The sequence below is a fragment of the Prionailurus bengalensis genome, chromosome B4 (genome assembly GCF_016509475.1).
Source record: "Prionailurus bengalensis isolate Pbe53 chromosome B4, Fcat_Pben_1.1_paternal_pri, whole genome shotgun sequence".
NCBI classification, from domain to species: Eukaryota; Metazoa; Chordata; class Mammalia; order Carnivora; family Felidae; genus Prionailurus; species Prionailurus bengalensis.
The window spans coordinates 135,782,488-135,796,311 of NC_057358.1; the positions used below are offsets into that span (position 1 = coordinate 135,782,488).

At 45.7% G+C, this 13,824-nt stretch overlaps 1 protein-coding gene across 2 annotated transcripts in view; it reads right to left on the reverse strand.

Moving 5' to 3' along the window:
• The window catches only part of ARFGAP3 (ADP ribosylation factor GTPase activating protein 3), a 54,801-nt gene that overhangs the window by 16,879 nt on the left and 24,098 nt on the right, over nucleotides 1-13,824 (reverse strand). For both annotated transcript variants that reach the window (XM_043562802.1, XM_043562803.1), the window contains 5 exons: nucleotides 12,289-12,348; nucleotides 10,671-10,717; nucleotides 9,576-9,718; nucleotides 6,266-6,394; nucleotides 5,713-5,835 (listed from right to left, as the gene is read on the reverse strand). In XM_043562802.1, coding sequence (XP_043418737.1) covers nucleotides 5,713-5,835; nucleotides 6,266-6,394; nucleotides 9,576-9,718; nucleotides 10,671-10,717; nucleotides 12,289-12,348 — 502 coding nt within the window. The remainder of the gene's footprint in view (nucleotides 1-5,712; nucleotides 5,836-6,265; nucleotides 6,395-9,575; nucleotides 9,719-10,670; nucleotides 10,718-12,288; nucleotides 12,349-13,824) is intronic.

Genomic DNA, 13,824 nt, shown 5'->3' on the forward strand with positions numbered 1-13,824 from the left:
GACAATCACCTGTACCCTCAGCTGAACAAGAAATAAACCGTTGTTGTGTTAAGCTTTTAAGACGGGGTTGGGGGCCGGGGCGGGGGGGTGGATACTTGTCAGTGCAGTATAACCTAGCCCATCCGGATAGCACACGATGCCTTTGAGCGTCTTTACTCACCACAAGTTACGTATTTTGCTTTCTCTGGGTCTAGTTCTGCCTAATCAGGTAGTCGCAACAAAAACCCCACTCGAGGAGCTCCCTGTTGGCAGTCCCTGCCAGGTAAGCCTGGCGACAGCCCTGACCACTTAATGTAAATGGTGCTAATTAGCCTCTTGGCGGAGTCAGATACAAAGCTGTGGATGGCTAATGGCTGGACCAGTGTGCGGATGCTTTTCCAGCCTGGGGCTTGACGTGAACTTGATCTGTAGGCCTGTAGGTGGGTTTACTCTTTCACCAGCCGAGTACCGCTGAGCCAGGCCTTGCTCAGAGAGCAAAGCTCCACGACAGCTTCCTGTCCTGCACGGTGACAGAAAAATCTCTGACCACGAGCAGCAGGGTTTGCCTGGAACAGGACAGAGACTCAGAGGCGAGGTGGATGTGCCAGAGCCTTAAGAAGTGACCGTGCTTTGTCAGAATTCACAACAGCTTCGGATGGAAAAGAGCCCTGCCAGAGACATGCTCCTTTTATTTATTTATATTTTTAATGTTTATTTATTTATTTTGAAAGAGAGAGAGTGGGGGAGAGAGAGAATCCCAAGCAGGCTCTGTGCTGGCAGCACAGAGCCCCACATAGGGCTCGATCTAACAAATGGTGAGATCATGACCTGAGCCAAAACCAAGAATCAGATGCTTAACAGATTGAGCCACCCAGGCGCCCCCCACTCCTTAAATGTGGAGTTAAAGAGGTTCAGCAGAGGCAGATTCCAAGGCTTAGGTCTCGAGAAAGGAAGGATGATGGAAGATAATGTAGAGGCTTCCTTTCAAAAATGTCACCTGGCTTTCTGCAGAGTAAGAAAAGACGCGCATGGGATACATGGTGAACACCGAGCTCGGATGTCACAAGAAGTCGCACAAAGACGGAGAGCCTGGGCAGTCAGAGGGGCCTGTAACCAAAGATGAATAGAAGAGGGCAGCAAGAACCTGTAGGAAAAAATAGGCCAAGGGCCCCTATGAGCTAAGAGTTGGGGGGTTGGAAATGCTAAGAACAAACATACTTTTTCTGGGTTAAAAAAAAAAAAGGCGAAAGGGATAAACCTGCTATTTGAAGGAGATGGTGTGGCTTTACGTGGATAATAGAGAGAAAGCAGAATTTCCAGAAGGGGCTCTGCCTTCTCTGGCGAGGAGGTCCTGAAGAACAAATCTCCTTCCGCTAGCCTTCTCTTCCATGTAAGGAAGACACAGGTTCAGAGTAGATCCGTGTTTCAGCGAGAAACAGGCCAGGCTCTCTTGGTGGCTGATGGGCAGGTGGGCCCGAGCCCCGGCTCTGCCTGGAGGAGCAGGGACAACCGGTCCCTGTGGAGGAGAGACCTGGACAAGCAGACTTTTAAGTGGCTCAGAGAAAGGGGGCTTGCCAGATGTGGGAGGCACACTGGCCTGAAAGTGATCTTCAATTATTCAAGAGATTTATTTGTAAAGGTCCAAGCGAGAGAGTTAAGACCAAGTCGATGAGGAATTTAGAAACGACTTAACAAGCATCTACGAGGAGGAGCCGGTGCTCTGCTAGATGGGGACACAGGGCAAGGAGACACATCCAGCCCCTGCTCTCGCGGGCCTGGCTGATCTGAGCTCAGAAACCCAGCAAGGTACATAAGTAAAGGCATCATTCCTCACAGAGCTGCCCCAGGACAGAATGGCTGCCTGGAGGAGGAGGAGGAGGAGGAGGAGGAGTGGGGTGGGGAGAGGGGCAGCATGGTCCCCTGGAGGATGCTCACCAAGAGGATGCTGGGGGCATGAGGGTGGGAAGGACCGGGCAGGGGGTGGTTGGAACTTCCAGGCTCTTCGCAACTCTGAGCTGCTGGGACTTAGGATTTTGCAGATTTAGTGTCACTCCAAGGAAATATTCTTCATTCTTATAAGTCCAAGTGCTCATCTTGGAATATAAGCATGTCGGATTTTTTCAATGACTGGATTATTCAAAAATCAGGAGGGAGATGGGCGCCTGGGTGACTCAGTCGGTTGGGCGCCCAACTTCGGTTCAGGTCATGATCTCACAGTCTGTGAGTTCGAGCCCCTTGTGCTGACAGCTCAGAGCCTGGAGCCTGCTTCAGATTCTGTGTCTCCCTCTCTCTCTGCTCCTCCCCTGCTCATGCTCTGTCTCTCTCTGTCTCAAAAATAAATTTTAAAAAAACATTAAAAAAAATTAAAAAACAAAAAAACAAAAATCAGGAGAGAGAAAGCCATTCTGCTCGGATCCTACTGGTCAGCAGGAGCACTGGGCAGCATTCTAAGTGTGGGACAGGTGGGCGTGGGGGTGGGCTCTCTGTGCTCTGACAGATGTGGGAGGTGAGCAGCAGCCCTGGGGGTGCAGACAGCTGTCCCATCGGTTGGAAGGATGGGCTAACTGATGCCTGATGGCTGTGGGGCACTTGCCTGACCTTAGAAACACAGCAGTCTTGATTTCCACATTTTTCCTGACTTTTTTTTTTAATGCTTATTTTTGAGAGACAGAGAGAGAGCACAAGTTGGGGAGGGGCAGAGAAAGGGAGACATAGAATCCAAAGCAACCTCCAGGCTCTGAGCTGTCATCACAGAGCCTGACACGGGGCTCGAACTCATAAACCGTGAGATCGTGACCTGAGCTGAAGTCGGGAGGCTTAACCAACTGAGCCACCCAGGCGTCCTTTACTGACTTTCTAATGTTCTGGTTTCTAGATCCTGGTTCTCAATGCTCTTCACTTGTATTTTTGTTCTCACTCTGTCTTCATCCAACCCTGAGGACATTCCTTGCAATCCTTTGGTACCCCAACAGTGCATATCTGATTTATAGCTGTAGACAACCATCTACCCAGTGAAGGCCACGCTGACTGCTTATATAAGGCTCAGCAAATCACTCTAGTTTCATTATTTTGTACTCCGTATATAATTACACTGTTTATATCCTGAACATAATGGAATTCAATTTGAAAAATCCCAGACATGGTGGATTTTATTTTTCATAGAAACAGCACTATTTCATAATTTATAATGTTCAAGTTCTAAAGGGCTAATGAATAATTCGGAAGCAGTGCAGGCTGCTCATGGAGCTAATAGGCTGGCTCTCCTGGAGGCTGTGTTTACGATCCGTCAGTCGCCAGAGTACTAATAGCTCCCTTGTTCTCTACCAGCAGTGGTCACAACCAAGGAGGCTAGAAAAGGCACTCATGGGGCACCTGGGTGGCTCAGTTAGTGTCCAATTTCAGCTCAGGTCACGATCTCCCAGTCTGTGAGTTTGAGCCCCGCATCGGGCTCTGTGCTGACGGCTCAGAGCCTGGAGCCTGCTTTGGATTCTGTGCCTCCCTCTCTCTGCCCTCCCTTCCTTGCTCACGCTCTGTCTCTCACTCTCTTCTCTCTCAAAAATAAATAAACATTAAAAAAATTAATGAAAAAAATAAAGAGCAAATCAGAAATGATCTCACATGCATGCAGCTTTTAAATCAAGTTAGAAATTTTATCCTGTAGAAAATATATGTAAATTAAAAAAAAATTTTTTTTTAACATTTATTTACTTTTGAGACAGAGCATGAATGGGGGAGGGGCAGAGAGAGGGAGACACAGAATCCGAAACAGGCTCCAGGCTCTGAGCTGTCAGCACAGAGCCCGACGCGGGGCTCGAACTCACGGACCGCGAGATCATGACCTGAGCCGAAGTCGGACGCTTCACCGACTGAGCCACCCAGGGGCCCCTATGTAGATATTTTTATGTGTTTTGTTTTTTTTTTTAGTTTATTAATTTATGTTGAGAGAGAAAGAGAGAAAGCACAAGTGGAGGAGGGTCAGAGAGAGGAGAGAGCGAGAATCCCAAGCAGGCTCTGTGCCGACAGCGCGGAGCCCGATGCGGGGCTTGAACCCGCAAACCGCGAGATCCCAACCTGAGCCAAAGTCGAACATTCACCCGACTGAGCCACCCGGGCGCCCCTAAATACTTTTGAAAGGCATGATTGGGGGGTTGCCTCTGTGTAAACCACACCTGGTGTGTTATACAAGTGACTCACAACAGGTGCAAAACCATCCCTGTAACTGACAGGGAACACCACTAACCTAGTAACTTTTTTTGGTAAAATATCCGGACTTGACAGAATGGGAAGCAGTGTGAGGAGAATTTTTTAGGCAGAGTACTAAGCTATGAACTTTGGGAGGATGTGTGTCACAATCAGCTTCCAGTTAATAGTTAACATGTATGTGTATCTCGTATGTATATGAAACATATATCCCATGTAGATACGAAACCGCTTCAGGCCTGCGTAAGTAACCGCCAGACGACAGTAACGGCCTTCCAGACGTGAGCCACGGAGCCTCCTTCAACGCACCGCCCATGACTGATGGACACACACTCGATTTTCCCGAGCTCCAAACTTGGAAGGTGGCCCTCGGCGTAGTTAAGAATCTAACCACAGTAATTACACATTTAGATTGAGTCACGTCTCTTGAACTGAACTCCTATGTCATAAACGCAGCTAAACATCACACAAATAGTCAAGCGCTATTCTAAGTGTTCCATTTGCATCAACTCATCTACCATCGCACAACACAGTGAGGCAGACCCCAGCATCTCTAACTTACAGATGCGGAAGCTGCAGCACAGAGAGGTTGAGCGACTTGGCCAAGGTCACACAGTCACTAAGTGGCCCAGCCAGGATTCAAATCCAGACCGTCTGACCCGGGGTCTACACTCTCACCCCTGTGTTCTCAGCTGGTGCTCACCTCCAGTTCACAGCCCAGGTTTCCACGGTGCCTTTTTAGCAGGACTCTCCTGTACGGGTCAGGTTCTTGGAAGAACCTCACACGGTAAGTCAGTTCAAGTCTCAACTTGTTCTCCCTGCCCTTCAGGCCCCTGGACCTGAACCGTGGTACTTGCCACGGTTGCCTTCACACCGAAGTTAGGCAACTGGTCCCAATCTGATGGCGGAGGCTGAAGGACCGGCACCTAGCTGACCCTGAGAGCCTTCAGAGTGTACTAGTGTTTTCCACGAATCGATCACACACACACAAATAGTGTTTGCTATTTGTTCTGAAACAAAAGGATACGGACCTTTGGGCTCTTGCCTCGTTCTCCAATTTCACACTTAGATAAACACAATTCCTACTTCTTATTTTTTTTAAGTTTCTTTATTTTTGAGAGAGAGAGAGAAAGAGAGAGCACACGCAAGCAGGGGAGGGGCAAATGGGAGACGGAGACAGACAATCCCGGGCGGGCTCTGTGCTAACCGACACAGGGCTTGCATTCAGGTTGTGACCTGAGCCAAAGTCAAGAATCAGATGCTCAACCAACTAAGCCACCCGGGCGCCCTGCAAGTTCCTACTCTATTTTCAACTCTTGGTCACTGATTTTATTATAAACATCTCGCAGGCATTGTCCACTTATGAATCTTTCCCCAATAATTTTCCAAAGGACACCCTTGACTCCAGCCGAAGCTTGTAAAAGCAATGAAGTAAACTGATTGGTATTTGCTCTTCATGCAAATAAGCGAGTAGGTCCACATGAATGACCGCTTTCTAAAACAACGCTCTCAGGCTGATTTGGGGCAGGTTACCTTGAGCTGGAAGTAAAATATGGGTCGCCACTGTCATCGCTGTACTTCTTTCTTGATTTTGCTATGATCGGCGTCTCCTGCTCAATGGTCTGCATATCTGAAGTCACGGAATGTGAAATACCACTGGAGAAAACAGAGAATAAAATGGAGAGGAATTATATCGGTTCAGGAAGACACTTGTGCTCACCAAAGAACAAACGTTTTATACTTTCAACAAAAACGTCAGTGGGGTTAAAAACATGAGCAATAAAACGGCATATATAGTTTTTGGCATAAGCATCGAAAAGTACTGGGCCTTTGTGAGGACTGGAACTAATGACACAAGATGCAGTCACACATATTAGCTCTGTCTGCAGCATCCGCTTAACAATGAGTCAGGCCTATTCCCTTTTTGCTTTGACTCAATTTGGAACTTTTCATGCTAGGCCGAATACTAGAGAGGAGTAAAACAATTGAAGAAAGGAAGGAATCATGAGAAAATACTTTCCCAGTTGACGCCAATAAGGAAAATCCACGCGCCATTAGCAACGTTTAAATTCTGGAAGCCACGTACCTCCTGCAGTTTCCGAACCCCATGCCGAGTCTCTCTGACTCTATCTTTTTTTTGCCACTCATGTTCATCTTCTCGTCCTTCTTCATTTGAATCTCAAGATCCTTATAGGCTAATCGCAGTGATGAAACGCTGCCAGAAAACCAAAGGCTCCTTAATTTAGCTTTAATTCTGTGTTCTCAAGTTAAAACACTAAGTGAAATTAAACACGTCGCTGATAATCTGAGCTTCGTGCTTCTTTCCATAATTAACAACTATGAAGGCGAATTGGCTTTTTGTTTCCCTAAAGGTCTTTTTTGAGTAGATGTTCAAGAAAATTTGAATGAGTTTACACCTGCTTTTTGGTTGCTGCTGACCCTACCTTACTGTTCTAGTTCATATCACCTATCATCATGTATTAATCATCACATCATCATATACTACCTGCCGCGTAATAACGTAATATATGCTAAGATTACGTCTACATAGCACAGTAAAAAGCAGAATTTCTTACTTGAGCTAATATTTATACTTTTTGCATTACATAGCAAAAGTATGAGGTTAGTTGCATTGGTTTGCACATACATTTGACTTTACAAGTAGTTAAATGAAGGGGCACCTGGGTGGCTCAGTCGGTTTAAGTGTCTGATTTCAGCTCAGGTCATGATCTCACGGTCCGTGGGTTTGAGCCCCGCGTCGGGGCTCTGTGCTGACAGCTCGGAGGCTGGAGCCTGCTTCGGATTCTGTCTCCCTCTTTCTCTGCCCCTCCCCTGCTTGAGCTCTCTTTCTCTCTCTCTCTCTCTCAAATATAAATAAGCATTTTAAAAAACCAAATATATAAATTAAGACGGAGTTACTTAATTGCAAAAGATTCTTCAGAGGACCACTATAGAATCAGGCTTCCAAGAGCAGTCACTTCTTAGCCAACCTTCCTTCTGTGCTACTCGTCAGACACTAATCATCTGTTTATCAAATACCTGTTACAAATGATGTACCACAGGGGTAAAAAGAGGTATCCAACACTGTCCCTTGCTCTCAGATTCCTAAAAACGTTACAAATACTTAATTTTTCATAAAGAAAACTACACAATAACAAGAGTATTTTATATTAGTAAGACAGCAACAAAACTTGGGGGCCCTGAAAGGTGATATACCCATGTTATCAGGAATTCTAAGCTATTATCTGTTTCATAAAATTGTGCAAAATCTCATGAATTTGTCCTAAGAAAGCCACCGTGTAAATTCCATAATAACATAAATACATTTTCCTGTAGTAACAGGGAATGACAACTAAATTTCTTACTAGAAAAAAAAAAAAGAGTCAACAGAAAACAGAAAAAAAAATAACACTGCTGCTGTTTCCTTCCTTAGTCAGTCAGGATTTGTTTTGTTTTAATCTGGTAGTTTTGTTTTCTTTACCATTATTCCTACAGAGCAGGGTCTGACCACGTCCCCAGTTTTATCACTCGGAAAATAAATGATACTCTTGCGTCAACTTTTTGGAGGAAGACCAGAGATCTGCCGAAAACCACGAACGGATAAAACTGGAGCGGCAGATTCTTCTGGAGAAGATGAACGGCCGGGAAGAAAACGTTCCACTGGGAAGATGTGAGACGGGAGAACTTTCCTCCTCAGCATCTGGCTGGGACCGAGGCTACCGCCACCAACAGCACCTGCTCTCCGACCTGGGCTTCCCGTTAACGCGGGGATGGCAACGCCCACAGGACGAAGGAGTCAGGGCTCCGTGTTTCCCAGGCCCTGCTCAGGGGAGGCTCCCAAGCCGCTCAGGCCAAGCAAGGGAGGGGGCTCCGGGGCGGCTCTCCTCTCCCTCATCTTCCCACCCACTGTGCGCAGGCTCCTCTGAGGGTGGGCCCAGGAACCGCCAGCAGGTGAGGACCAGGACAGACAGCTAGGGTTTCACAGGCTGAAGACAGAAAAATGCCGTTCCTTGACAGTTTACTCAACTGAAAATAACTCTATTTACAGCCGTTAAAAAATTAACTTGCAGAAAAATAACGCTGTTGCGTCTTTAGGATAAGACACGTGTGCTTTCCCGGAGCTGGCGCAGCCCTGGCTTGGCGGGATGGGGCTGTGACGGGTCTGAGAGGGAGGACAGTGTCTTGGGCACAGTGGCGCGGCTGTCCTGAACACGGCCAGGAAAGCTGTCAAAGCAGGTTCCCAAATCAAATTCATAAACACCCATGGCCCGCATCTTTGCGTATACGCTTTACTGAACCGTCCTAGTGAAAGATTCGAGTTAAGGCTGGTGTTGCCTCTAACAATACGCTAATCTCCATCCACCCCCCCTGCAGGGAGGGAGCAGGTGCTTCGTGTTCCGTGTCTTCTGTTCTGATCAGGCTCTAGATTGTACACGCTCCAGGAAAACCACGCATGAACAATCTGCACAGAGCCCACTCCCAAACACCAAGAGAAGCAGTCTAAACCTCAGGTTGGACCTTCCCCCCATTTTCAGGGTCAGGATCCCAGCTTAGAGAAATTACAGTGAAGTCTGTGACCACGGCTCAAAGCAAATTTTACATAAAGCATTTCAAACCACATTTAGTCTAACTACAGTTTAGTGCTGCCCCCTACGTTCTAGGAGTTAAATGACAATGAGAAACAACAACTTCCAATTCTCTGGGCTAGAACATCCCTTAGCAAGCTGCTAGCATGAATAACAAGAAATCACAGCGGGTTGAGCACTTACTCTGTACCAGGCACTGTTCGATGCACTTTAATAAACGTTAACTAAGTTAACCCTCAAAGCATTAAGCCTCATAAAATAAGCATTATTATTTTCTTCATTATGCCATCCGTAGTAACTCAAGCCATAATAATAATAATAATAAATAAATAAAATAAAATAATAAATAAAATAAGCACACATAAGAACTAGGAACCCAAGCTGCCTTTCCTTTAGGTGTTGTGCTCACTCTGCTTTCTTCTCTCCTTATGATTGTTTTTATACCCAGCACGTGCACTTTCCAGGCGGCCATACTGCTCCTCTGTTTCCAACACAAACAAAAACCTCTCAAGAGCCTGAAATGTCTACTTACAATTCTCTTGACTGGCTTCCTGGTTTCCAGTTTCTGCCCCAGTCTGTCTGTCCTAATCTCATCACCAAACTCACTTTCCAAAATACACCCCCTTCATCAAAACGATTGGCCTGACTTCAAGGTACCCCACATTATCATTCCAATTTCACCAATCCAGGCAACTCCCCCTTCCCAGCACCGAAAAAAATTAAATGGCATTTTGAAAGCAAATCTCAAGAGTTGTTTGATTAATAGCCTTATTCACTAAACACACGCTACTATAACTAAATCAAACTTACATTGATTCTTCCTTAGGTGCCGCGCTGGCCAGAAGGTCTTCCTGTTCCTTCATTCTATCTACAGCTTGGGCTTGTTTTTCAATTTCATTAAAGCATGTATTTGCCAGTTTCTGGGCTCCCAAACTTCCTTTTTTGGCCCCAAGCTAGAAGATATAGAAGATTAGATTTGACCCACGCTGTTTGAAAGCTTCAGCTAATGGCTAACACTTCCTGAGGTCTATTACCCTCCAGGCAGTGCAACCCACACTTCATATTTGTTCTCTCGCTTAGTCCTCACAACCCTGTGAAGTTGGCACTACTGTTATCCCCAGGTTAGATGAGGAACTCAAGTCTGGTGCAGGTTAACTGACTTGAACAAGATCACACAGCCAGTAAGATGACAGACATCAGGAATCACACCCTGGTGACAGCATCCCTTATTAGAAACGCAAACACGACAGGAACTCCCACAGGGCCTCTCCTGATTTTTTAGAATTCTGTCATTAGCAAAAGAAATGCTGTCGAACACTCATTCTAGAAAATCTTCACTACGTGTAACATTCACCTCATGGAACAAAACCTATGTTTTTATCAAAGCCCCATTTATGGGGCACAAGGGTCTGACTCTTGACTTCGGCTCAGGTCATGATCTCACAGTCCTGAGATCGAGCCCCTCGTTGGGCTCTGCACTGGGCATGGAGCCTGCTTGGGATTCTCTCTCTTCCTCTCCCTCTGCCCCTCCCCAGCTCGTGTGCATGCACTCTCTCTCTCTTTTTCCAAAAAAAAGTCACATTTATTATTACAATATGGCTCAAAATAAATTTTAAAAAAGTGACAGGGGCACCTGGGTGGCTCAGTCGGTTACGGTTCAGGTCGTGATCTCATGGTTCGTGGGTTCAAGCCCCGTGTTGGGCTCTGTGATGACAGCTCAGAGCCTGGAGCGTGCTTTGAGCTCTGTGTCTCCCTCTCTCTCTGCCCCTCCCCCACTGATACTCTGTCTCTCTTTCTCAAAAATAAATAAACATTTAAAAAATTTTTTTAACGACAAAGGTGGCTTTCTTGAAAACATAGGCTATTTTAAAGCCAAACTACCAGATATTTATATGCAATACTTACTCCTCTTTTAGCTTGATTTGGTTTCTTTTTTATGATAGAGGACACCTCTGTCAAAAAATAAAAAGTAGAAAGTCAGACCAATAGAAATACTCAATTTTTCTAATTCTAGAGTATTTTTTTTTAATTCTAACATATTGTACATATTATGTAAGAGACTGTAACATTTTCCACCTTAGTTGGTCACCCAGAACATTCAAGCACACGAGTGTATTGCAGATTAAGAGAGCTTTGTTAAAATGGAGTTTCTCGGCACTTCTAAGTAGGATCCAAGCTCACAGAAAACATTTTGTGCACACCACACTAGAGAGAAATGAAGAGCCTGGCCTTGCCCACCCCACCCCACCCCACCCCACTCATTGCTTTCTTCAGAGCATTTCTTAAATACATTAGAACCAACTCTCCTCTTAAGCTCTGCTCTTCAAAAACTTTTAGAATTATTTTAAGATATAAAGTTAGCCAGGCATTATGCACACAACGGAAGCAGTGGTATGGTTTTTCACCCTGACTTGTATACAGATTTATCACATCAATCAATGAGAATTACAAAGCATTCCATTATTTGAGTAGTAAGGCTTTCTAAATTGCACAAAAACAGATGAGGCTTTAAGATAAAGTTTCTTAAAAATCGTTTTCTGGGTAAACTTTAATCATAGATTACACATTCTGTTTCTACAATTATGTTTAAGAGACCCAGTAAGAATAAAATTTTAACTTTTTTCTTACAAAGATGAGAATGTGCTTTAATAATAGAAAAGACAGCATAGGGGCACCTGGGTGGCTCAGTCGGTTGAGCAACCAACTTTGGCTCAGGTCATGATCTCGCGGTCTGTGAGTTCAAGCCCTGCGTCGGGCTCTGTGCTGACAGCTCAGAGCCTGGAGCCTGCTTCGGATTCTGTGTCTCCCTCTCTCTCTGCCCCTCCCCCACTCATGCTCTGTCTCTGTCTCAGAAATAAACATTAAAAAAATTTTTTTTAAAAATAAGAAAGGACAGCAAATAACCACACACAACTAAAGATTCAAATTTAGCCCTAACGAGAGAATAACATCATTACGTGCCAAGTAGGAAAAAGATATCTATGGAAGTGTTTCTTTCCATCACTTTCTTTTGGATCCATGTTAAAGCACTCACGTAATCTGCTCCCAACCTCCTACGAGGCTATTAACTCGGGGTGAAAATATCTGGAACATTTCTAATAGTTCAGCTATTTTTTCACCAAAGTACTTGCTTTCCAATTAATGCCATATGTGCTCATTTCAGAGTATAATTCCCTGATGATGAAAAATTAAAGATCCTGGTAAAATCAGAAAGAGAAGAACACTCTAGGAGACGTCGCTCTGCCCTCTGCTCATGCTGGGAACATAACCCAGTTCAACACAGATGAGCAAATCAACAGTTTCCGCAGCTCAGCCAGGGACCCCGCACTGGTTGCCGCCACTCACGGGCCTCAGGCTGGTCCTAAAGGGGAACGGCATTTTTGCTCAATAAAAATCTTATTAATAGATTAGTAATCATGATGCCAGATTACACATTCTAGGCAGAATGGAAAGCCAGGATTCATCTTTCTCTCTTAATGAATCTCACTGTCTGAATCAGAATATGGAGTCGTAGGCGTATTACCTAAAGCAGCCTTTGTTGGTGCGTTAAGACCTTCCACACTTGGTCCTTGTTCTGGTCCACCTGAAAGTTAAACATATTGATATCAATGCAGAAAATATACTCATTAAATGTGCTTTTGAATATAGGACACATTCAACTTGCTCGGTACCACGTGTTACCCGAGTTTGTCGATTATTGGTTTTCTTTTTAGCTCCCTATTCTATTTTACCATTACAAGAATTTTTTTTTTTAATTTTTTACATTTATTTATTTATGTTTGAGAGACAGAGAGAGACAGAGCACAAGCGGGGGATGGGCAGAGAGAGAAGGAGACACAGAATCCGAAGCAGGCTCCAGGCTCCGAGCTGTCAGCACAGAGCCCGACGCGGGGCTCGAACTCACGAACCACGAGATCATGACCTGAGCCAAAGTCGTGATGCTCAACCGACTGAGCCACCCAGGCGCCCCTATAAAATTTTTTTTAATGTTTATTTATGTATAGAGAGTAAGAGCATGCACCTGAGAGAGTCAGGGAGGGGCAGAGAGAGGGGGGTGGAGAGAGAAAGAATCCCAAGCAGGCTCCACGCTGTCAGCACAGAGCCTGACGCAGGGCTTGAACTCACAAACCTTGAGATCATGACCTGAGAAGAAATCAAGAGTCGGATGCTCAACCGACTGAGCCACCCAGGCGCCCCCAAGGGGAGGTGGAATTCTAAACGATAAGACCTTTTGGAGAAACTCTGCGGCTAAGAATGCAGGGTTTAAAATATTTATAAGAACAGAATCTTGTTCTGCATGTAGTTACCTCAGTTTCCTGTTAGCAAATCAAATGGGAGACACCTGGACTCCAGAGGTCACAGGGACACCTCCAGGGCCCCGTATGCTTCAACCTCCAAAGGCCTCTTATGCTAACTAGTTGTAACAGTAACAATATTCAAATCGCCATCGGTACTTTCAGAAGGTACAACGCTCGCCTTGTCTCTGTGTTAGTCAGGAGAGTGTCGGGATTATTTTTTCTCCTCTGTCCTTTTGGACAATGACAAACCCGTCGATGGCTCAGGTAGATTCCTTCTCTTAAAAAACAATCCCCCTCTGGAGGGGCTCACAGCCCAGGGAAGGGACACACACGGACGTGGTAATTCCCAGAACCAGGCCGAACTGCGCTAAGAGGGAGACCACACATAAATGTGGTCGTGACTGGGAGTGTCCGTGGGGGTGGACACAGCCTCTCTGAGGACAGGCGTTCGCGCAGAGACTCCAGGAAGGAGGCGGCAACATGACAACCGAGGACAGATTCCCACTGCAAGCGACAGGGCCGAAGGGCCAGTGCGGCTACAGGGCAGTGTGGGTCTAAGGAGCTGAATTGCTACGCGTCACTTAGAAAGGTGTCTGTCTTCTGGGAATGCAAGCTGGTGCAGCCACTCTGGAAGACGGTATGGAGGTTCCTCAAAAAACTAAAAACAGAACTACCCTATGACCCAGCAATCGCACGACTAGGCATTTATCCACGGGATCCAGGGGTGCTGTTTCGAAGGGACACATGCACCCCCATGTTTA